Below are 24,249 nucleotides of genomic sequence, written 5' to 3'. Positions count from 1 at the left end.
ATTTCACACCCACTAGGATGGCTATGATAAAAAAGACAGACGGCCAGGCGCGGTGGCTCAAGCTGTAATCCCAGCACTTTGGGAGGCCGAGACGGGCGGATCACGAGGTCAGGAGATTGAGACCCTCCTGGCTAACACAGTGAAACCCCGTCTCTACTAAAAAATACAAAAAACTAGCCGGGCGAGGTGGCGGGCGCCTGTAGCCCCAGCTACTCGGGAGGCTGAGGCAGGAGAATGGCTTAAACCCGGGAGGCGGAGCTTGCAGTGAGCTGAGATCCGGCCACTGCACTCCAGCCTGGGCCACAGAGCAAGACTCCGTCTCAAGACAGACAATACCAAGTATTGGTGAGGGTGTAAAAAGATTGGACCTGTCATATACTACTGGTGTGAATGTAAAACTGTGCAGCCACTTTGGAAAACAGTTTGGCAGACCCTCAAAGTTAAATGTATAGTTACTGCAATTCCATTCCTATGTATATACCTCACAGAATTCAAAACACATATTCACACAAACTTTTTTTAAAACAAATTCTCCCTCTTTCACCCAGGCTGGAGTATAGAGGTGCAATCTCGGCCTCAGCCTTCTGAGTACCTGGGACCACAGGCGAGTGCCACCATGCCCAGCTAACTTTTGTATTTTTAATTTTGCCATGCTGGCCAGGTTGGTCTCGAACTCCTAGCCTCAAGTGATCCACCTGCCTCAGCTTCCCAAAGTGCTGGGATTATAGGCATGAGCCACTGCACCTGGCTACACAAAAACTTATGTACAAATATTCATAGCATTATTCATAATGGTCAACATGTGGTAACTCAAATGTACATTAATTGAATAGGTGAGGAAAATTTGACATATCCATGCAATGGAGTATTATTCAGCCATAAATGGAATGAAGTACTAATTTATGCTACAACATGGATGAACCTAGAAAACATGCTAAGTGAAAGAAGGCAGACACAGAAGGCCACCTATTATATGATTCCATTTATATGAACTGTCTAGAATAGGCAAAGCCATAGAGACAGGAGATTAGTGGTTCCCAGGAGCTGGGAATGACTGCTAAAGGGCATGGGTTTCTTTTTGAAGGGTGATGAAACTGTTGTGGAATTACATAGTGTCGATGGCTGCACAACTTCTTGAATATATTAGAAAGCACTGAATTATAAATTCTAAAAGGATGAATTTTATGGTATGTGAATCATATCTCAATAATTAAAAAACTATATAGGCAATTGTGATCAGTAAGGAGATATATATATGAAACTTCTGAATTGTTAATATTGATCTATTTTGTGACTTGGGTAGTAACTACAGTGTGTTTACAACTATCTGGTATGTAAGTTTTGTGTGTTTATATTTTATGAAATATACAATAAAGACACACCACATCATGTCTGTTGATAGATATGAATCTTTTTAAGCTTTAATTTTGGGCATTGAAAAGAGATAAAACTGGCATCTCTGAGTTGCCTTTTGAACAGTGTTATATCTTTGGGACGAGAATTGGTTGCTAGGTTGACTCAACAGCAAATATCAATGATGTTTCTGAAGAGAGTGTAGGGCTGTATGATCCACCAAACCTTCTGCCTCTGCCATTCACACTCTTCTATTAAACAATTATCAAGGCATAGTAGCTCATGCCTGTCAGTCCAGCACTTAGGGAGGCCAAGGTGGAAAGATTACTTGAGGCCAGGAGTTTAAGATCAGCCTGGACAATGTAGCAAGACCCCATCTCTACATTTTTTAAGAGTCTATTTCCATAGCAAGGAAGAAATGAAAGTATAGCATCTGTCCCACTCCCTGCAAAAAAGTCTTTGCCTAGGGTCTGCATATGTGACTGGAAGCTAAATTATTGGAATGAGCTTGTTTGTTTAAGGTTAGTAAAGTGCTGGCTTCTTCGATTTCTAAAGTCATTCTGATATGTATTTGGAAAAGTAAATGTCTAGCAAATTGGCTTTATATTTCCTTTAGAGATCTAGCAAAGACCAAACCTGCTTTGGACCTCATCTGTGCCACAGTCCCCTTGGGGGATGGGCCACCTGTAGCAGAAGAATAGGAGCTGAGGCATGAGCTGAAGTGGCATCACTTTAGGGCCCACTCCAATCCCACGTGGAATGTCACTAATAGTGACCTGTTTCTTTGGGTTCAAGCTTTTCATTTTCTGGGCCTCCTTTATATTGCAGATTATTTTATTTTATAGATAGGTCTCACTATGTTGCCCAGGCTGGAGTGCGGGGGCTATTCACAGACATAATCATAGTACACTACTGCCTCAAACTTCTGGGCTCAAGCAAGCCTCCTGCCTCAGCTTTCTGGGTAGCTGGGATTGCAGATGTGCACCACTGTGCTCGGCTGCAGATTCCTTTTAGGAGGTGAATACGTAATCAGTAATTTGCTAATGCCTTAGTAAAAACTTAGTGATGTGCCTGCATAGAGGGAAATCTATAATAGACACTATTGGGATTTGGCAAATTTCAATGTAGTCATGTATTTCCCATTTATGACAGAAAAGATTTTAACTTAATACCTTTTATTTAACTTAATACCTCTCATCAAAAGTTTTTTGATACTTAACATTTACCATCTTCTAGACACTGTGCTAGGCATTTGCTATTATCCCATTTTCAAAATTTATAAAAAGCAAATTTTGACCACCTCAGCCATTAGGATGGCTACTATCAAAACAGAAAATAAGAAGTGTTGATGAAGATGTGGAGAAATTGAAACTCTTGTACACTATTGGTAGGAACATAAAATGGGGCTGCTATGGAAAACAGTATGGCAACTCCTCCAAAAATTAAAAATATAATTACTATATGATTTAGCAATTCCACTTCTGGGTATGTACCCAAAAGGATTGAAAGCAGGATCTTGAAGTAGTTGCGTACCCATGTTCACAGCAGTATTAACAATAGCCGAAAGGTGGAAGTAACCCAAGTGTTCATTGATGGATGAATGGAGAAACAAAATGTGGTACATACATATAATGGACTATTATTCAGTCTTTAAAAAGCAGGGCTGGGTGGGGTGGCTCATGCCTGTAATCCCAGCACTTTGGGAGGCTGAAGCAGGAGGATTGCTTGAGTCCAGGAGTTTGAGACCAGCCTGGGCAACTTAGCGAGACCTCATCTCCAGAAAAAAAAAAAAAATAGCCAGGTGTGCTGGTGCATCCATGTAGTCCTAGCTACTCTGGTGGCTGAGGCAGGAATATTGCTTGAGCCCAGGAGGCTGAGGCTGCAGTGAGCTGTGATCATACCACTGCATTCTAGTCCAGCAGCATGGACAACAGAATAAAGCCTCATCTCTGTTTAAGAAACAAAACAAAGAAACCTGACATACGCTGCAATATGGGTGAACTTTGAGGACATTATGCTAAGTGAAATAAGCCATGTACAAAAGAACAAATACAGCATGATTCCATTTATATGAAGTTTTTAGAGTAGTCCAATTTATAAAAACAAAGTGGAATAGCAGTTACTAGGACTTGGTGGGAGAAGGAAATGGGGAGTTAATCATTGCTTAATGAGTACAGAGTTTGTTTTGCAAGATGAGTTCTGGAGATGGATGATGGTAGTGATGGTTAGTTACACAATGATATGAATGGTACTTAATGCTACTGAACTTAATTTTATGTATATTATCACAATTTAAGAAGAAACATTTAAATATAGAATGTATATTAAGAACGAGGAAGGTCACTTGAAGTTCTGGCTTCTTAGGAACATAATGCTGTATATGAACATAATGCAGTATATCTGAAAACTCTTCAATTTGTTATTCAGCACATTGTTTTGATCTGTAAATAAATGCTGATAATTTTTTTTTAAAAAGGACACTATGGGGGCAGGGCGTGGTGACTCATGAGGCCTGTAATCCCAGCACTTAGGGAGGCCGAGGTGGGTGGATCACCTGAGGTCAGGAGTTCGAGACCAACCTGGCCAACATGGTGAAACCCTATGTCTACTAAAAATACAAAAATTAACCGGGCATGGTGGCGGGTGCCTGTAATCCCAGCTACTCTGGAGGCTGAGGCAGGAGAATTGCTTGAGTCCAGGAGCAGAGGTTGCAGTGAGCCAAGATGGCACCACTGTACTCCTGTCTCAAAAAGAGAAAAAAAAAAAAAAAACCACAAAGTATGACCTGAGGAGATTCAGAAACTTTCCCAAGGTCAGTAGTAGAGTTGAGAAGGAGTTAAGAACCTCATTTCTTGCCATATGCCATATGCAACCCGAATTTTGGATTGTCCAATCAACTTCTCAGCCTTCTCGGCTCTTATTACAAAGAAAGAAACTAAACTACCCAGCTTTCTTTTTAATAGAAGTGTTATTTATAGTTTATAATGAATGCACTGCATAAAAACTTTATAGCTTCATTATTGTGAAATGTATTCAAGATCCTACAGTAAAAGTGAAACATTAGCAAAGATTTGTGTTAATGAAGACTACACAGAAAACCTTTCTAAGGATTTGGGTGGATCAGATAGATACTTGGCAAATTTTTGAGTTGTACATTGTTATAGAAAGTCCACTTAACAGTGATCATTTGAAAAACAAAAATATAAATAGTTTCAAAAATCTTTAAAAAATCATCCTAAATGCATGATCTTCACCTCCAGCTTCTGAAGAGCCCTCATTCTCAGTGTCTTCCTTCCCTCATTTCCCACCACAGCCATCTCATGATCCTCAAGCTCATGCTTTTCCAACTTGGGTAGGGACTCTCTCAATTTTCTCCCTGTCATCACCCAAATCAGTTGTATTGACAAAGAACCTTTTTTAACACCCTCCTTAGAGGATGAGAGTCTAGTTCCTGTCTTAGGTTGGTGCAAAAATAATTGCAGCTTTTTTTTTTTTGTTTTTTTGTTTTTTTGAGATGGAGTTTCGCTCTGTCACCCAGCCTGGAGTGCAGTGGCGCGATCTCGGCTCACTGCAAGCTCTGCCCCCCGGGTTCACGCCATTCTCCTGCCTCAGCCTCCCAAGTAGCTGGGACTACAGGCGCCCGCCACCAGGCCCGGCTAATTTTTTTTTTTTTGTATTTGATAGAGACGGGGTTTCACCGTGTTAGCCAGGATGGTCTCAATCTCCTGACCTCGTGATCCGCCTGTCTCGGCCTCCCAAAGGGCTGGGATTACAGGCGTGAGCCACCGCGGCCAGCCTGTAATAATTGCAGTTTTTGCCATTGAAATGGATACCATAGATAAGAGTGCCCATGGTAAGGGCTCGACAGTAAGAATGGAAAGAAAAATAGTTCATTTGACTCTCAGTTTGGAAAGTAGTCCAGAGCTGGCTTAGTGGTTCTGTTCCTTTAAGTTCAGACCTAGATTCTTATCTGGTGCTACTGGCAAGGCCTCTGCCTAATGGTGCCAGATGGCTGTAGCCTCAGCAGCAGGATGGAAGAATGAACAAAGAAAGGGGCAACAGCAGTTCTCTTCCCCTCCCAAGAAGTTGCTCCGGGACACTTCTGCTTATCCTATTGTCCAGAACTAGTTCACATGACCACATCCAGTTACAAGCGAGGTTAGTAAATGTAGTTTGTTTGTTTGTTTATTGATTTATTTATTTTAGACGGAGTCTCACTGTCACCCAGGCTGGAGTGCAGTGGCATGATCTCGGCTCACTGCAACCTCCACCTCCCAGGTTCAAGCAATTCTCTGCCTCAGCCTCCATAGTAGCTGGGATTACAGGCACCTGCCACTGCACCCAGCTAATTTTTTGTACTTTTAGTAGAGATGGGGTTTCACTATCTTGGCCAGGCTGATCTGGTTTTGAACTCCTGACCTTGTGATCCACCTTCCTCAGCCTCAAGTGTGAGCCTCTACACCCGGCCCATGTAGCATGTAGAATGTAGTCTATTCTAAGAGGTTATGCTCCCAGCTAAAAGCCTTTTCTCTCTGGAAAAAGGGAATAATGAATTTTGGGTAACTAACACTCAGCAGTGCCCTCTACCTATACTCTAGACCCCCTCCCCTCCGACAGTCCTTGCTCCAGCATTATCCCTCCTCTCACCTCGCGTCATGGCTCTTCTCTCCTAACCTGTCCTTTCGGTAATTAATTGTGCAACCCTTACCCTCCACCATCCCCCTTGACCTTAGGTAGCCCTCTAGCTGTTGTCCAGTTATTCTGTTTTTCTTCAGAGCCGACTTCCTGGCTTTCTCATTGCCCTTTCACATTTCAGCTTATTATAATGTGGCTTCATAGGCCATCATTGCAGTAAACCTAGTATTGCTGCAGTATCTGACCTACTTCCTAATACAGTGAACAGATGAACAGTATAATATTCACTTTATTTACACCACTAATCTTGCTTTCTTTATTGAAACCAACACTATTCTCTCTTGGCTTCAACTTTTCAAATTCCTCTAGTAAATCCTTTTTTTTTTTGAGAAAGGGTCTCACTCTGTCACCCACGCTGGAGTACAGTGGTACAATCTCAGCTCACTACAGCCTCGACCTCCCAGGCTCAAGTGATCCTCCCACTTTAGCCTCCCAAGTAGCTGGAACTACAGGCACACGCCACCACTTTTTTTAGAGACAGGGTCTCACTATGTTGCCCAGGCTGGTGTTGAACTCCTGACCTCATGTGATCCTCCTGCCTCGGTCCTTCCAAAGCGTTGGGATTACAGGTGTGAGCCACTGCATCTGGCCTACATACTCTTTTTCTACCTACTCCTTACATGTCGGTGTTCTCAGGATTCTGTCCTTGATTCTCCTGCTTTATCCTGTCTTGGTTGGCAGTCTGTTTCCATGGCTTTACTGTCACATGTATGCTCATGCCACCCAAAGCTCTATCTTTTAAAAATTTTTTTGAGACAGGGTCTTGCTCTGTCACCCAGGCCAGAGTGCAGTGGTGTAATCTTGGCTCATTGCAGCCTCTACCTTGTGGGCTCAAGTAATTCTCCCACCTCAGTGTCCCAGGTAGCTTGGACCACAGGCTTGTGCCTCCATGCCTAGCTAATTTTGTTTCTTTTTCTCTTTTTGTTTTAGAGATGAGGTCTCACTGTGTTGCCCCAGGTTGGTCTCAAACTCCTGGATGCAAGCAATCTTCCCGCCTCAGCCTCCCAAAGTGTTGGGATTACAGGCATAAGCCACTATGCCCAGCAACAACTTTATCTCTAATACTTATTTTTCCTCCTAACTGCAAACCTGTATACAGATGTCTTCCATGTAGCTCATCTTTTTAACTTTTTGTTATGGAAGTGTTCAAACATAATGAAAGTAGAGATGGTAACATAACTGACTTGATATATCCATCAGCCAGCATCATCACCAATATGAGGCAATGTTTTTTACACCACCTCCAGACCATTTTGGAGTAAATCAGACATCTTGTTTCATGGACTGGACAGCATCTTTTATCACACACAGTGTATCCTAACTTTATTATGGCCACCCAGAGGGGAAACAGACTTCTTGTATCTTAACACAGGAGGTGGTTTTGCAGATTGGAGCAAGGTGCTCACCATCTGTACCCATGAGAGTTAGGCTCTTACCCTTCTGTAGGAACTGAGAGGTTGAGGCACTATCTCCCTAAATGTGTGCATCTCCAGGAGATGGCTCCCTAGGTCCTTGAAGAAACATTCCTGCGTTGTGAGACTTGTGAGAGGCCTATTTAGTCATTGTGAAGATTCACATAAGTTTGAAAAGCATAGAGAAATCATGAAATAAAAGGGAGGAAGAGAAGTCTCTTTATTTTCAACAGGGAGAATTAAGCCTCTTAATTTTTAATTAGTATTATTCACATTGCCTGATTAAGTTACACTTTTTAGGTTTCTTTTGTTTTTTTTTTGTGTTTAAGTTTGAGTTGAATTCAAGTAAGGTCCATATTGCTTTATATTTTAAAATCTTTATAGGTTCTCTTTTTTTTTTTTTTTTTGTTCTTTGCAGTTTATTTGTAGAAGAATCTAGGTCATTTGTCTGCAGAATTTCTCTGTTTAGATCCCTGTGTTCTATGGCATGTTCTATGGTGAGGTATACTTCATCAGAGGTGACATTTCAGTGATACTGTCAGCCACTGACTATTGCCTAGAATTATCCATTAACCTGTCTCCATGTACTTTCAACAGGATAGTCTCTAACATGTCAATGTCAACATATCCCAGACTGAACTTATCATCTTCTCCCTCCCTTCCCATGCCCCTCTATTGCTGTACTTTCTGTTCCCTCTCATTTCTTTCTTTAGCTTCCTGTGGCACTTTGCTTCTCCAGGTCATTTTCTACACTGCTGTCTGAGCACTAGATCCAAAATGCAGATTTGATTTATCTTCCTGTTAGAAACCATAGTTGTTCCCCACCATATTTAGGATCTGGGCCTTGTCCCCTCCTGCTGCCGCATCTCTTTGCAGTCCTGTAGGTGCACTCTGGGTTCAGAGGAATTGTGCGTTTTTCTATAGGGCTGAAGGTATTCTCTCCTCTGCAGTAAGCATTTCCTCCTCCTGTCTTATTCCTGGCTAATGTCTTCCAGACTCAGATATTGCTGCTTCTGAGAAGTTCTCCTGACCCTTCTCTTCCTGGATCTCTGTTCCCGCCACACCCTTTGCACAGCTGGTTCATAGCAGTTAGCACTGGGCTGGGCTGCCACTTTCTCTGCCTGACATCTCACCAGCCTGTGAGCTCCTTGAAGTCTGCACCATACCTTATTTCTGCATTCCTAGGATTTGGTGGAGTGCTAGGCACACAGTATACTTTTGTTGAAGGAAAAGAGGGAGCAAAGCATTTTAGCTTTCTCCTGTAACTTCATTCACATCACAACCCTTGATGAGTCTTCCCAAACCAGTATTTTGTTTCTCTGAAAATGATCTGCTACTTAGAAGCCACCTGGTCTCCCAGATTTTTAAAAATGTATGACTCAAAGGATAACTGCCATATATCAAACTTTAACTCTTGCAAGCTAAATACTAGTAGGGGCCGGATGTGATGGCTCACACCTGTAACCTCAGCACTTTGGGAGGCCAAGGTAGGGGGATCACTTAAGCCCAGGAGTTTAAGACCAGCCTGGGTAGCATGGCAAAACCCTATCTCTACCAAAAAAAAAAAAAAAAATTAGCTGGGTGTGGTAGTCCGCTTCTGTAGTCCCAGCTACTTGGGAGGCTGAAGTGGGAAGATGGCTTGAGCCCAGGAGATGGAGGTTGCAGTGAGCTGAGTTCACACCACTGCACTCCAGCTTGGGCAACATAACCAGACCCTGTCTCAAACAAACAAACAAACAAACAAAAAAAAAAACGCTAATAGTTAGTAATGATGAGTTATTGCTCCCTTTTTTGAGATACATTTTTAAACCGGGACATCAGTAGATAATGACTGCTTTCTTCAAGTAAGGCTGAGGCTGACCTCTAGTTACTTTAGACAGATGCAGCATTGTTATTTTAATATCCAAAATAGTACAATTCAGAGGCAGAACCTAAGAGATTACAGTGGTTGGCTTAAATAATTTAATCTTTGAATACATTTACTTATCCCTCTCTACTAATGACCAAACCTTGAAGAAAGGAGATGTTACAAGGGCTGGTTGGAGCTGTCTCCTCTGGAACTCTGAAGAAATGAACTGGGATAGATATCTCAAGACACATGGTTCTTTGGCTGGGTGCACGGTGGCTCACACCTGTAATCCAGTATTGAGAATAAATATATGTGGTAATGCTCAGCTTTGAAGGGAAGAAAAATGGACCCTTTCTGGCTCCCTCCTCTATGCCAAGAGAAGAGAACCACAGCCTAGAAAAAGAAGTAGAAAACACCTTCCTGTGTGACCCAAGAGTTGAGTCACTGCAGGTTGTGGCATTGTGGTTAGGGATTTCAGAGAAGTGGTGTTCTAAGATTTACTTGGCCTTGCCTTTATATTCTTTTATAGGGAATGTAGGAAATTCAAACTATGAGTGAGAGCAGGACTCTTTAAGAGCCGTTCCAGTGAGAAATCAGTGGGTCTGCATTTGTTTGCCACTTCTTCTTTTTTCTAGTAGGGATGGGGTCTTGCTATGTTGCCCAGGCTGGTCTTGAACTCTGCCCTCAAGCAATCCTCCTGCCTTAGACCCCAAAGTGCTGGAATTACAGGTGTGAACCACTACGGCCAGCCTGTTTGCTACTTCTCACCAGAAACTGTTTTATTAAAATGACATAGCAATATTACAGATTTCGGGAAGTCTTAGGTTACACCATCAGTTTCAAGGAAAAGGAAAAGGATAGGGTGGGGAGAAAAACCACAAAGATGCCTCATCCAGTTGAACTAATCTGTAATCTCTAGCATGTCGTCAGGTCTTCCCTTGTTACCTCATTGAAACCACTATGTGAGGTAGGACAGGTTTAGAAACTGAACCTGACTAGAGATCTGGACTGTCCTAGGAAGTTAGTGGGCAGATGGCAGGGCTTCTTTTCTTTGCATCCAGTGTAGCATTTGGCTAACTGAGGCTGTCTAAGTATTCTGTGCTTTCAGCCCAAAGTAGTAGGGAATGCAGTCTGCTGGTTTGAGGTTTCTTGGGCAGACTCACCAGGATGCTAGCCCAGGGCCTGGGGCAGGGAGCTACCCATCAAAACTGGTAATTTGCAAAGCTGTAGTCACCAGCCTGATGTGTCTTTTTAAAAATTCTTTCTGGAACAAGGCAGAGTGTAACCATTTTTTTTTTCTTTTTGAGATGCGGTCTCACTTTGTCTCCCTGGCTGGAATGCAGTGGTGCGATCTCACCTCGCTGCAACCTCTGCCTCCCGGGTTCAAGCGATTCTCCTACCTTAGCCACCCGAGTAGCTGGGACTACAGGCATGTGCTACCATGTCCAGCTAATTTTTGTATTTTTAGTAGAGACAGGGTTTCACCATGTTGGCCAGGCTGGTCTCGAACTCCTGACCTCAAGTGATCCACCCACGTCGGCCTCCCAAAGTGCTGGGATTACAGGTGTAGAGCACTGCACCAAGGTGTAAACAATTTTCAAACATCACATGCTCTAAAGAACAGTATTTTATTCCTGGGGACTGTTGCTATTTCTTCTTCTCATTAGCTACTGGAAAGATTGAAGTTTTGTCAACATGTTAACAATAGCAGGTCTTGTCTTCTCAGAGGAGCTCAACAGTCTTGTTCTGAATGGATATGGTTATGTGACTTCATGAAGCCAGAGCAATCCTCTTCTTACCTCCACCCCTGCCTGTGCTGGAACCAGGTTCTAGGGTGCCATCAGCTGACAGTCTGTCTGAGAAAGCCTGAGCTGGCTCATCATGGTCTACAGGTGCTCAGAGGGTTGACATGAGTTTGGTTCAGAGAGGTGTATATTCCAAAGCCTATCTTTAGAAGATGACAGCATCTGTTCTCCTTAGGCAAGAAGGACAGATGTAACTGGAGAACCAATTAGCAGGAAACATAACTGATGTTGTAAATCATCTCAGTTACTATCTTGAACTAAATTTTCAAGTGTATTTTGTATTCATATATATATTTTAACTCAAGGATCACATTCACGCAAAGGCATCTATTAACACCGTATTTGTATCATTTGCTCTCGAGGTTAACGCTGGTGTATGTTAGATGGATATGTTCCGAAGTGACTGGCCTGGATCCCCACAGTCACTTTCCTTGAGTCCCCAGTGCCACTATCTGTGCCCCTGTCTTTCTCAGTCATGGTCCTCACTGCCTCTGAGAAAACCTACCTGTCACGGAGGCAATATGAGAGCAGTGTGGGGAGGAAGGAGATGTTACAAGGGCTGGTTGGAGCTGTCTCCTCTGGAACTCTGAAGAAATGAACTGGGACAGATATCTCAAGACACATGGTTCTTTGGCTGGGCACACAGTGGCTCACACCTGTAATCCAGCACTTTGGGAGGCTGAGGCTGGTGGATTGCCTGAGGCCAGGGGTTTGAGACCAGCCTGGGCAACATGGAGAAACCTTGTCGCTACAAAAAAATACAAATTAGCCAGGTGTGGTGGCGCATGCCTGTAGTCCCAGCTACTCTGGAGGCTGATATGTGAGAATTGCTTGAGCCTGAGAGGTTGAGGCTGCAATGAGCCATGTTTGTGCCACTGCACTCCAGCCTGGGTGACAGAGTAAGATCATGTCAAAAAAAAAGAGACAAGGTTCTTGAGGTTGTATAGTCTTTGGGAGTTAAATGCACCAAATAAAATTCAGATCTCTGCATTGTATTGGTAGTAACCAAATGAGTTTACCTAAATAACAGTCTCTCCAAAGGTTATTGCCCAAATTACATTTTATGGATAAGAGAAATTCTACTTACTTCAAATGGCCTGAATTAACCCCGGCATCCCCCATTCCCCACCCTCTAGTTTGGACTTCTAGTAACATTGCAACTTCATTTTTAATAAACTAGTATTTCAGGTACAACCTTGTTCTAACAAGTAGCAGTCGCATCCCTTTAAAATTCCAGGAATTTGGCTGGGCGTGGCAGCTCACACCTATAATCCTTGCACTTTGGGACGCCGAGGTGGGTGGATCACCTGAGGTCAGGAGTTCCAGACCAGCCTGGCCAACATGGTGAAACCTGTCTCTACTGAAAATACAAAACTTAGCCAGGCATGGTGGCAGGCACCTGTAATCCCAGCTACTCGGGAAGCTGAGGCAGGAGAATTGCTTGATCCGTTGGGTGGAGGTTGCAGTGAGCCAAGATCGTGCCAGTTCACTCCAGCATGGGTGAAAGAGCAAAACTCCATCTAAAACAAACAATTTAAAATAATTTTTAAATTAATTTCCAAGAATTCCTTTTGCATGGGGCTAAATCTGCCATGTATAATATTTGAGTCTGTAACTTGAAAAGCCATTAGTACCCTCTCAGCACCAAGTGAGGATGCAGAGTCTTTGTTTTTCTCCTGATTTCACTGATTTGTTATTCCTGACAAGTCACAAACATTTCTATCCTATTCGTATGTAGAAACAATTTGGAAAAACTGCACTCTAAGAGGCCCCTAGCTTTTCTCCATGTCTGTTATTCTACCAGTGGGCTGCCTGTGGCTCAGCAGACCCTCCTGTGTGTCAGCCCACTTTGAAACCCATCTCTCTTGACTTGCTAAGAGCCCTGGTAGCAACAGGGGTCACAGCAGTAGGGAGAATGGGATAGTCTTATGCTGTCAAATAAAATAAAATAAAAAATAAACCTCAGTCATCAAGTAATTATACATGAGTCTCTAACCAAAGGGTGATTCAGTTGCTGTTAAACAGTTGGAGCTATTTAGCCTTGCTGAAATTCTTCCTCTGCAATGTGTGGATAGCGATACCAGCAGAGGATGCGAGAATGTGCACCTATCTGTAGAATGTGTAGCACAATGTGGTGTGTAGAGGCAGACAATTATTATCCATTTCCTGTCTCTGGCTTCTTTCAGGGATTTACTCACTAGCCCTGAAATAGAAGTGCTGTTCACAGATATTGCTAAGGTCAGGTAAGGCTGTTTTGATTTCTTCCTTACCGCCTGGTTGCATCATTCTGTTGATGCACTTGTGTTCTTGTTCCACTCTGATAGAGCCTGGAGAGGTTTATCAAGGCCAAAGGTAACATCTGGGGCCTGAAAGATCAGAGTAGTACTCGGTGTATATTATTACCAGCACTCAGGAGAGAACCTACAAGGCTGTGCCAGTGTATAAACAGTAAGTGAAAAATGAGAGCCTTTCACATTGCTTCCAAATCTGTTTGACATGAGAACTTCTTGAAGTTTCAGGCTCCTCTTGTCCTACAATGTCCTCTTAAAAGAGAAGAAAGAGCAGCAATTAAACACTAGGTCTCACCTGACCTGGACTTACAGATGAGTTGACTTGATGCACAGTTAGAGAAAGGGAAAGTTCCCTCAGGCATAACAGCCAGACACATATTCCTTACACATTACAATGTTCGCATTTTTCATCATTACCCTAAGCTTCATGAAAAATTAGCGAGACCATTTCTTATGACCTTTGAACCAGAAGAATTTGCCACAGCACTCTGATAAAGAAATAGCTTTAAGGCTGGGCATGGTGGCTCATGCCTGTAATCCTGGCACTTTGGGAGGCTGAGGTGGGAGGATCACTTGAGGTCAGGAGTTCAAGACCAGCCTGACCAACATGGCGAAACCTTGTCTCTACTAAAAATACAAAAATTAGCTGGGCATGGTGGTGCATGCCTGTAATCCCAGCTACTTGGGAGGCTGAGGCAGGAGAACCCCTTGAATCTGGGAGACGGAGGGTGTAGTGAGCTGAGATCGCGCCATTGCACTCCAGCCTGAGTGACAAATCAAGACTCTGTCTCAAAAAAAAAAAAAAAAAAGGGAATGGCTTTAATATTACCCAGTTCATCCTGCTCTTACAAAATGTTAACATCCCATCAGCCTCCTCACTCCTCTTAAAAAAAAACTGTAGCAGATGGGTTACAATTCATGTTTTCTACAACAATATACTAGAACCAGGATTCAGATAATCCTAGAACTAGGGTTCTGTTCTACCAGTCCTTTGGGTACCTCAATACTATTGGCACAGTAGGCATTAGAGGAGAAAGCTCTTAAGAGGTGACATCAGGTTGGCATATATTTGTTGATTCAGTTATGTAATTAGAATAGTCTAACATAAATTTGTAATCCTAGAGCAACTTTCATATTTTGTTCTTAAAGGTTATGGCAGTAGAATAAAAAAGTACTCACTGTGGCATAGATTGCTAGCTATCCACCAAAATCTATTCTCATTCTCTTCTGGACATAAGCTAGACCTGCATTTGCTGAGCAGTACCAAAAGTGAGCAGGAGTAATGTGCCACTTTCAGGCCAGAGTCTTGAAAAGAGGAGGTGCGCTTTCTCAATGCTTTCTTTCTCTCCTGCTGCCTTGAACCTGGAGAGACCTAGACTTAGCGACACAGATGGCAAAGTCCTAGGTATGGGAGCCACAAGCCAGGTCTCTGAATTACTGCATAAAGGAAAGCCTCCTGCTGACCTGGAATACCTACCCTGGATGTTAAACGAACAAGAAATAAACTGTGTTTCAGCCATTATTTGGGGGGAGTTGCTATGGCAGTTAATTTACTCTAATAACCTTACTTAAAATAATATTACGTATTATGCTTATAACTAGGCCAGGCATGGTGGTTCACACCTGTAATCCTAGCTCTTTGGAAGGTCATGATGGGAGAATTACTTGAGCCCAGGGTTGGAGACCAGCCTGGAAAACACAGTGAGACCCTGTCTCTACTAATAATCCAAAAAACAGGGGGGAAAAATGATTAAAGTCTGAAAGGATACAGTAGTAAAACCTGGGGAGTAGGTTTGGGACCTCTGTTATACACGTTATCATCCAATTTTACAGAGAATTTCAATTGCCAGTAAGGAAAGAGGGGGAAGAAAGCAAAACAGTGCAAGTACAAACTATTTGTCATAGGAGTTCTTCTTTGATGCCCCTGATCCTCAGTGAACTTCCTTTGACTCCTTTAGGACTCATTGTCACAAGTCCTTACGTGGCACTGAAACTGTGCAAATTATACAGCAGAGTTGGTTCTTCCTGAATATTCTAGGGGGGCAAAAAAAGAGCAGAGTTGGGAACAGGAAGGTAGGCCACTCAGGCAGGGCCTTTCAAGGTATTAATCCCTTTAGAGGGGGCTGGCCCTTAGCTTTGTGGATACAGAAACACAAGGTTGCTGAGTGCATAGCTCATCAGGCTTTCAGACCCACAGACTCATGCTAATGGTGCTGGATCAACCTAAGTGCCCATGCATAATTATGTTAAGCAGTAGTCCTTCCAGCGTCCACTGTCTAGAAGCTCTTGCCCATATTAAGGCATGTGGGAAACCAACTGAGTAGCCAGAAGGCTGTTTGGTGAGATGGCATTGGAGTAAATGGAGTTGGACAATGTTGACAGAATCCACCACCCAGGTTGGGAATTAATCTAATGAACCCCCGACAGAAGTTAGTACCCTTCCAGCACCTGTAACGAGAGCAGAGTGATGGCCTGAATTCGTGACCAAAATCCTATGAAATTCAATCTCTCTTCCTGGGGAATGTTGCTGTAAGATTGCCAAATTCTCTTTAGGTTCATTTTTTAGGCTTTGTGCAGCTTTTTTCTAATACAAGTGAGTACTGTTTTCTCTCACGTTTATCTGAGTCCACATCCTGGTTTGCATGATTGGACTTGGGTAGTCCCCAAGTTCTGTGACTTATCCACTGGATTGAGCACTTTAATTCCCCTGTATTTCTTCTTGGTCATATGAGGATTGAATGAAAGCGCTTGGCAGATAGTTCTGAAAAGTTAGTTAATATTATTTAACTCCAGTTTGGGGCCTTTTTATGACTATTCCTTAAAGTGCAATGACCAAAATATAAATTTATAAAGAGTATAAATCTGTTATAATCGTACACCTAATATTATAAATCAGCAGGCATACCCTGGTGTCTTACATCTAATAAGAACCTAATGATTGATGTGATTTAAGGAGAGTGCTGAGATAAACATGGAGGTGAAAGTAGAAGGCCGGGCGCGGTGGCTCAAGCCTGTAATCCCAGCACTTTGGGAGGCCGCGACGGGCGGATCATGAGGTCAGGAGATCCAGACTATCCTGGCTAACATGGTGAAACTCAGTCTCTACTAAAAAAATACAAAAAACAAGGGCGCCTGTAGTCCCAAGCTACTCGGGAGGCTGAGTCAGGAGAATGGCGTAAACCCGGGAGGCGGAGCTTGCAGTGAGCTGAGATCCGGCCACTGCACTCCAGCCAGGGCGACAGAGCAAGACTCTGTCTCAGAAAAAAAAAAAAAAAAGTAGAAACATCCAGGAATTGTCCAAGATCTGTGCAGTAGGCTGGGCGTGGTGGCTCATGCCTATAATCCCAGCACTTTGGGAGGCTGAGGCAGGCGGATCACTTGAGGTCAGAACTTCGAGACTAGTCTAGCCAACATGGCAAAACCCTGTCTCTACTAAAAATACAAAAACAAATTTACTAGGCATGGTGGCACACACCTGTAATCCCAGCTACTCAGGAGGCTGAGGCAGGAGAATTGCTTGAACCCAGGAGGTGGAGGTTGCAGTGAGCCAAGATTGTGCCACTGCACTCCAGCCTGAATGACAGTGCAAGACTTTGTCTCAAAAACAAAACCAAAAAAAAAAGTCTGTAAAGTCCAGGATTGAGTTGTCAACAGAGTAAAGACTTGATATTGACTTGAAGGTTAATTAAAACTTTCATTCTCTTAAGTCTAAAGTATCCTCTCCATATTTTGAGATTTGAAGTCCATAATGACTTTACTCATACCTTTTTTGTCTTTTTTTAATAAAAGATTTTTATAGATGTTTTATTTGGTTCACATTTTTCTCTTGGTTCACAATGTCTTTGGCCTGTTGTCATATTTTTCTCCTCCTACCCCTGCCCCCGCTACCTTTTTATCTAGTTGTCTGGATCTTCTCCAGGTCAGGGCCTTTTATATGACTATTCCTTAAAGTGTAATGGCCAAAAGATAAATACAGAATTCTTGCTGTAGGTGTATCTTACCTTTAAGAATAGGTCTGGGTGACACAAGGGCTGGGGAGGGAAAAAAGAATAGGATAAAGTTTTCTGTCTTGTTTCCAATATCTCTTGGTAGCAATTCCTTGGTTGGCCTCATGGGTATTTGTTAGGGTCATTTTTTATTTTTATATTTCCTCAGAATTTTGGCTTTGGATCGAGTTTGAGTTCAAGAGGTAAAGCTCAAAATTATAATTTAAATTCATGATGAGTCTATGCTGCTCTTAATCCAAACCTTTAACACAAATCTCTGCCAATATTAAGATATGCCATGTCTACCTTGTTACTGCCCCTTCCCCACCAATACCGGGACCCTAAGAATACAATCTATGTCAATGTTCTGTTCTCTGATAGTTCAGATCCCTGTTTGATGGAGTCAGATTATTTAGTCCTCACCCTAAATGTAGCATCCAACTTAGGTGGGAAAATATTCAAAGCTGTGAGAGTATAGCACTAGTTCTTAAAGTGCTGGACTCATGAGGAATTCCTTGGGAGACAAATTGCATAGTAAAGGATAGAGGTTGAGCATCCCTAATACAGAAATCCAAAATCGGAAGTCTTCCAAAATCTGAGACTTTTTGAGCACCAATATGACATTACAAGTTACCCTGAACACACTGTATTAATGGTATGTCATATTTTCTGCTATTAAGTACCTATGTGTGAAAAAGCAAGAAAATTACTGCCTATCAGTAGCATATAAATTCAGAGTCAGGAAGATGGTGATGCCAAACAATCAGATTGTCCACATGGGTGGCTGTGATAGTGACACCTTTGTTTTCTGATGGTTCAGTGTGCACAAACTTTGTTTCATGCGCAAAATGATTTAAAATATTATATAAAATTACCTTCAGGTTATGTGTATAAAGTGTGTATGAAACACAAGTTTTGTGTTTAGACTTGAGTTCCATCCCTAAGATTTCTCAATATACATAATGCAAATATTCCAAAATCTGAAAAAATAAAACAAAAAGTCTAAAACACTTCTGGTCCCAAGCCTTTGGATAACAGGTACTCAACCTATACAAACTTTGGAGCCAGATGGCCTAGATTCGGATCCTGATTCTGGCACTTAACAGCTGTGTAACTTGGGTGCTTACTTCTCTTTGGCTTCAGTTTCCTCATCCACAGAATAGGCACATTTTAGTTGCCTCACAGAATTGTTCTGAGTCTTAAATAAGAATTTATGTTAAGCAGTTAGAACAATGCCTGGGATCTTGTAGATAATCAATAAATGTTAGATATTTCTTTTAGAATGTTTCAGATTGGCTTTTTATTTATAAAAGATTGTAATATGTGAATTTCTTGGACAGGCATGGTGGCTCATGCCCATAATCCCAGCACTTTGGGAGGATGAGGTGGGAGGATCAGTTGAGGTCAGAAGTTCGAGACCAGCTTGGGCAACATAGCAAGACCTCATTTCTACAAAAAGAAAGTTAAAAAAAAAAGAGAATCTCTGTATTTTTGCTAAATTAATAGTACTTAATTTCCTTTAAAATTGTTGGTTCTTAATTTTCTTTAAAATTGTTGGTTCTTTTTGATATTTTACTTCTACACTATCACTCTGGGATATCTGAGGTCTAATTGTTCACCATTTTTTATTGTTGGGTTAAGTCAATTGATATCTCTTAGTTCCAGTTCCCAACATCTGCAAAACTATTCATAATAGGATCAAGATAATCTTCCCACAATCATTTGACATTTTAAATTTTGCTGTGACAAAATGATTATATGTGTACTTTGTCACATATTATCATTGTGGCCTAGGCTAATAAGAGTTGGAGATAGCACAGAAAATTCATCTTGCCATCCCTCATTTGTTTCCAGGCTGCCACCTAAAAGACTTTGGAGATTTGAGTTTTACTCCAGTCCCCAAAGATGATCTCTACAACAACCTGATAGTGAATCCGCGATCAGTGGGTCTTGCCAACCAGGAACTGGCTGAGGTGGTTAGCAGAGCTGTGTCAGATGGCTATAGCTGTGTCACACTGGGAGGAGACCACAGGTAAGCTGGGAGCCAGGGGTGGTGAGGGGCTGGATTACATGGTGCTTTGGACTCATCACTTAGCTTCTTTACCTGTTTCCTCATCTGGAGAAAAATACTCTACATAATTTTTAGGGTAGATATTAAAATAAACAGCATTTAAATGTCTAAGATCCTGAGCTGCTGAAGGTGCACCGTGGCTTTCTTTGTATGACACATTGTACAGTAAGAACATGTACATTCAGACACAGCAAGTTCAGAGGTTCATGTGCCTAGGCAAGGTTCTTAGGCACTGTGTTACATGTTTGTCTCCTGGGAAGCTTTCTTGAGACACTATCTTTTGACTTTGGAGAATTAGAAAGATCCATTGATAGGCTGAATTTGAGAGTTTTTGTTAGCATTTCTGCTAACAGAACTGTTAGAAATCCCCTTTGGCGGCCGGGCGCGGTGGCTCAAGCCTGTAATCCCAGCACTTTGGGAGGCCGAGACGGGCGGATCACGAGGTCAGGAGATCGAGACCATCCTGGCTAACATGGTGAAACTCCGTCTCTACTAAAAAAAAAAAAAAAAAAAAAAAAAAAATCTAGCCGGGCGAGGTGGCGGGCGCCTGTAGTCCCAGCTACTCGGGAGGCTGAGGCAGGAGAATGGCGTAAACCCGGGAGGCGGAGCTTGCAGTGAGCTGAGATCCGGCCACTGCACTCCAGCCCGGGAGACAGAGCGAGACTCCGTCTCAAAAAAAAAAAAAAAAAAAAAAAGAAATCCCCTTTGGCATGTTATTACATTTTCTTTCTTTCTTTCTTTTTGAGACAGGGTCTGGCTCTGTCTCCCAGGCTGGAGTACAGTGGCATGATCTCGGCTCACTGCAACCTCCACCTCCTGGGCTCAAGCCATCTTCCTACCTCAGCCTCCCAAGTAGCTGGGACTACAGGTGTACACCACCATGCCTGGCTCATTTTTGTATTTCTTGTGGAGAGGGGGTTTGGCCATGTTGCCCAAACTGGTCTTGGACTCCTGAGCTCAAGCGATCCTTCCACCAAGGCCTTCCAAAGTTCTGGGATTACAGACGTGAGCCATTGTGCCCAGCCATGAATACATTTTCTGCCTCCACAATATGGACCCTAGTGACTCATGCAATCAGTCCTTTGATCCTGTCTCCTCCTGAATTAGCATGTACTTGATTGAGCACTGTTCTGATATTTTCTCAGCAGTGCTACAGATTGTAGGAAATTTGTGATATATTAAGGCCTAGATGAAATAAATATACATGGAATAAAACAACAATATTGAATTCTACAGAATTTCAAAGGAGAAAGAGATCAATCTGGACTAAAATAGATTTCACAAGGGAATATGATTTGAACTAAGCAATGAAGGTCTTTGGTAGGAAAAAGGCACTGAAGTACTAGGAGTATTGAGCACGCCATACGTATTCTCAGTTCATCCTGCTAACAATGCTATGTGGTAGATATGGTTTTATCATTTACTGCTGGAAGCATGTAGGGACAGACATATGAGAACTTATCCAAGGTGGGCACAGTGGTGCATGCCTGCAGGCCCAGCTACTCAGGAGGCTGAGGTGGGAGGATCGCTTGAGCCCAGGAGTTTGAGGCCAGTTTGGGCAACACAGTGAGATCAGTTCTCTTAGAAATAAATAAATAAGAAAGAAAGAACACTTATGCAAGGTCTAGAACCAGGAAAGAGAGCTGGAATTCAAATCCAGTGTGACTCTTCTGGTGATTATTTTCCCTGAGGTGCTGAGAGAGCTTTTCAGATCACTGAAAAGAAATCTTTGTTACATCTGGAGATGCAGGTAGATTCCTCCTTGGGAGGAAACAAAAAGACTCAGGTTGAAGAAAATGGTCACACCCAGGTTCTCTACTGAGATGACAAGGCCATTCAATTAAAGTAACGAGTGGGCAAGTCTCCTGCCTCCTTTCTCAGTGTGGTCTCTGGAAATTTAGTCTGCCTTCTGGTCTGCCTTCTGGTCAAGTCTCACTGTTTGGGGACCACTGATCAATGTGATTACCAGAGATCTTGTTTTCTTGTGGCTATCTGTATTGCAGCCATGTTACTGATTACCGGCTCAATGTTAAAACCTAGGCAATCTGAAATTCTAGAGAGGAAGAGGTAAGTGCATAACTTGAATAGCTGTTGAACATTTTCAAGAAGAGGCATTTTTAGGTCACTGCTCCTTTTATGTGGTATAACATATATTACTACCTTAATCATCAAAGCAACTCTGATTTACACAGGTCAAGTATTATTATTATCCCTATCTCATAGAAAAGCAAACTGAAGTCTGAAGAAATTAGATGCTTTGTCTTCAGTCACACAGCTCTTCCTGGACTAAAACTCTAGTATTCTGACTTAATCCACTGCCTTTTCACTAGACCATGCTATTCCTCAAAAGACCCAACCAGTGTGGGACATGGAGCCTAGAATAGCTGTCTCATGCTATATTGACCAAGAAGGATGGTTGCAGTCCTAAGATGCTTAAGCTGCATTTCCCATGTATGTCAAATTCCTTGGTTACTGGGAAGTTATCCCACATTTATTTCATCAGGTGTATTCTTAGAATTGAGACAGGACAGTTGGCTAATTTAAGCAGAGCCCAAGGACAAGGAAAGGCAAACACAGAAAAACACTTTAAGAATATTTGAGGCCGGGCATGGTGGTTCAAGCCTGTAATCCTAGCACTTTGGGAGGCTGAGCTGGGTGGATCACTTGAGGTCAGGAGTTCAAGACCAGCCTGGCCAACATGTTGAAACCCCATCTCTACTAAAAATACAAAAAATTAGCCAGGTGTGGTGGCATGTGCCTGTAATCCCAGTTACTCAGGAGACTGAGGCAGGAAAATAGCTTGAACCCAGGAGGTGGAGGTTGTAGTGAGATGAGATTGCGCCACTGCACTCCAGCCTGGGCAACACAGCGAGACTCTGTCTCAAAAAAAAAAAAAAAAAATTGAATGCCATGCTAATATATATAAGGTAACATGCAATAAATCTTTTTACTTAGTGGTCTAAATGAGGTCTTTAATTTGTTTACCCTGTTAATGTCTCCAAGAGCTTTTCTTTCAGAGTTTGGTGAGTTGTTACCTATAGACTATATCATTTACCAAGATTTATTTTCTTTTTTTTCACTTTTGGAGACAGGGTGTCACTATGTTGCCCAGGCTGGTCTTGAACTCTGGGCTCATGTGATCCTCTCACCTCAGCTAGGATTACAGGTGTACACCATCTTGTCTGGCTTAACTTGATTTCATTCATTGAACAAATATTTGAGGTTCTTTTTTGAGCCAGGGCTAATGGATAAAATTACGTGGATTTGCGGACAGCAGTGACATCTGTCACACTGCAGGGTAGCCAGTCACCAGCTTGGAATCTCTAGGACTTTATATTTTTTCTTCCTGTCTAAATCACTCAAGGTTAATCTTTGGGAACTACAACTGCAGGTCTTGCTTCACCCAAACCCAGCCTCTGTCTAGGCCCTGGTTTGCCCTGTGGAGAGAGTGTAAGTTGTTTTGTCTGAGGACATTTGTTATTGGTCATGTTTGCCAAGCAGAGGGCCTTCAAGATTATATTTGTTCTTTGCAGCCTGGCAATTGGTACCATTAGCGGCCATGCCCGACACTGCCCAGACCTTTGCGTTGTCTGGGTTGATGCCCATGCTGACATCAACACACCCCTTACCACTTCATCAGGAAATCTCCATGGACAGCCAGTTTCATTTCTCCTCAGAGAACTACAGGACAAGGTCAGTGGGCCGAAATGAGAAGGTGAATGCTTGCAGGGTTTTGCTGGGGTTCGTCTAGTTCAGTAAGATTGTGGTGAAGGGTGGGGTTGAGTGTGGATTACCACTCCTTCATTTGTTCATCACTATTATGGACCAGGCAGTCTGCCAGATGCTAGGGGTATAAAGACTAGGACATGGTCCCTGTTCTTTGCAGGGGGGCGGGGCTCATAACCTTGTAAGAAAGCAAGGAGGGGTAGTAACTATAGCGACTGGTATACCCACAGCCTGAGGACTTCTTGGTTAGAGGCTCCCAGGCCATATTCTCAGACACACTGATCTAGAAGACAAATAAAACCATGATGACCTCTGGGTAACATTTTCCTGAGCAGCTCAGAAGATATGGGAGTCCCTGTTAGGCATAGACTAGAATCTGTATATCCCTCCCCTCAGTGAGAGACCAAGTCAAACCAGGACACTACAAAGATTATTCATTGGGCAGAAGTCCTGTGTCAGCTGTTGGCCAACTTGAGATGGCAACCAGGTTATGCTTCAAGAACCAATCTGTAAACAAGTCAGTAATGTGCAATGGGATAGAAAAGGGCTAATCAGCAATATTCCTGCTACTAGGTAAGTTAATGAGAAACCAAGACAACCTTAGAGATTTTATTCTTCGTGAGAAAGCACTACTGTTCCTCAGCTGCCCTTCTGAAACATTTCCACCTTGTATCACTTCTCCTTCCCCGAGGCGTGTGTCCTGTGTTGCTCTAAACTTACCCTGTGGGTGGCAGAAGAAAGTAGATTGCATACCCAGGGAGGCACATGGTGATGATCTTGATGAGACCAAGAATTCTTGATTAATCCTGTCCATTCCTCCCTTTCATAGGTACCACAACTACCAGGATTTTCCTGGATCAAACCTTGTATCTCTTCCCCAAGTATTGTGTATATTGGTCTAAGAGACGTGGACCCTCCTGAACAGTAAGTTGATGCATTTGGCTGAAGTTTAGGGCCCATCCTAGCCAATTATGTTCCATTTGAAAGGCTGATGCTCAACTTGGTCTATTGTAGGTCACTACAACAAACCCACCCCCTCCCCCAAATATGCATTTATTAAA

General features: G+C 42.6%; 1 protein-coding gene across 1 annotated transcript in view; it reads left to right on the top strand.

The window, feature by feature from the left end:
• The window catches only part of ARG2 (arginase 2), a 35,202-nt gene that overhangs the window by 6,190 nt on the left and 4,763 nt on the right, over window positions 1-24,249 (top strand). Inside the window, exons 3-5 of the mRNA XM_033187648.1 lie at window positions 19,246-19,423; window positions 22,996-23,155; window positions 24,018-24,112. Of these exons, the coding sequence (XP_033043539.1) occupies window positions 19,246-19,423; window positions 22,996-23,155; window positions 24,018-24,112 (433 nt within the window). The remainder of the gene's footprint in view (window positions 1-19,245; window positions 19,424-22,995; window positions 23,156-24,017; window positions 24,113-24,249) is intronic.

Source organism: Trachypithecus francoisi, unplaced genomic scaffold (genome assembly GCF_009764315.1).
Source record: "Trachypithecus francoisi isolate TF-2019V2 unplaced genomic scaffold, Tfra_2.0 Lachesis_group3, whole genome shotgun sequence".
NCBI lineage: Eukaryota > Metazoa > Chordata > Mammalia > Primates > Cercopithecidae > Trachypithecus > Trachypithecus francoisi.
This window is presented reverse-complemented; position numbering and strand designations above follow the sequence as displayed.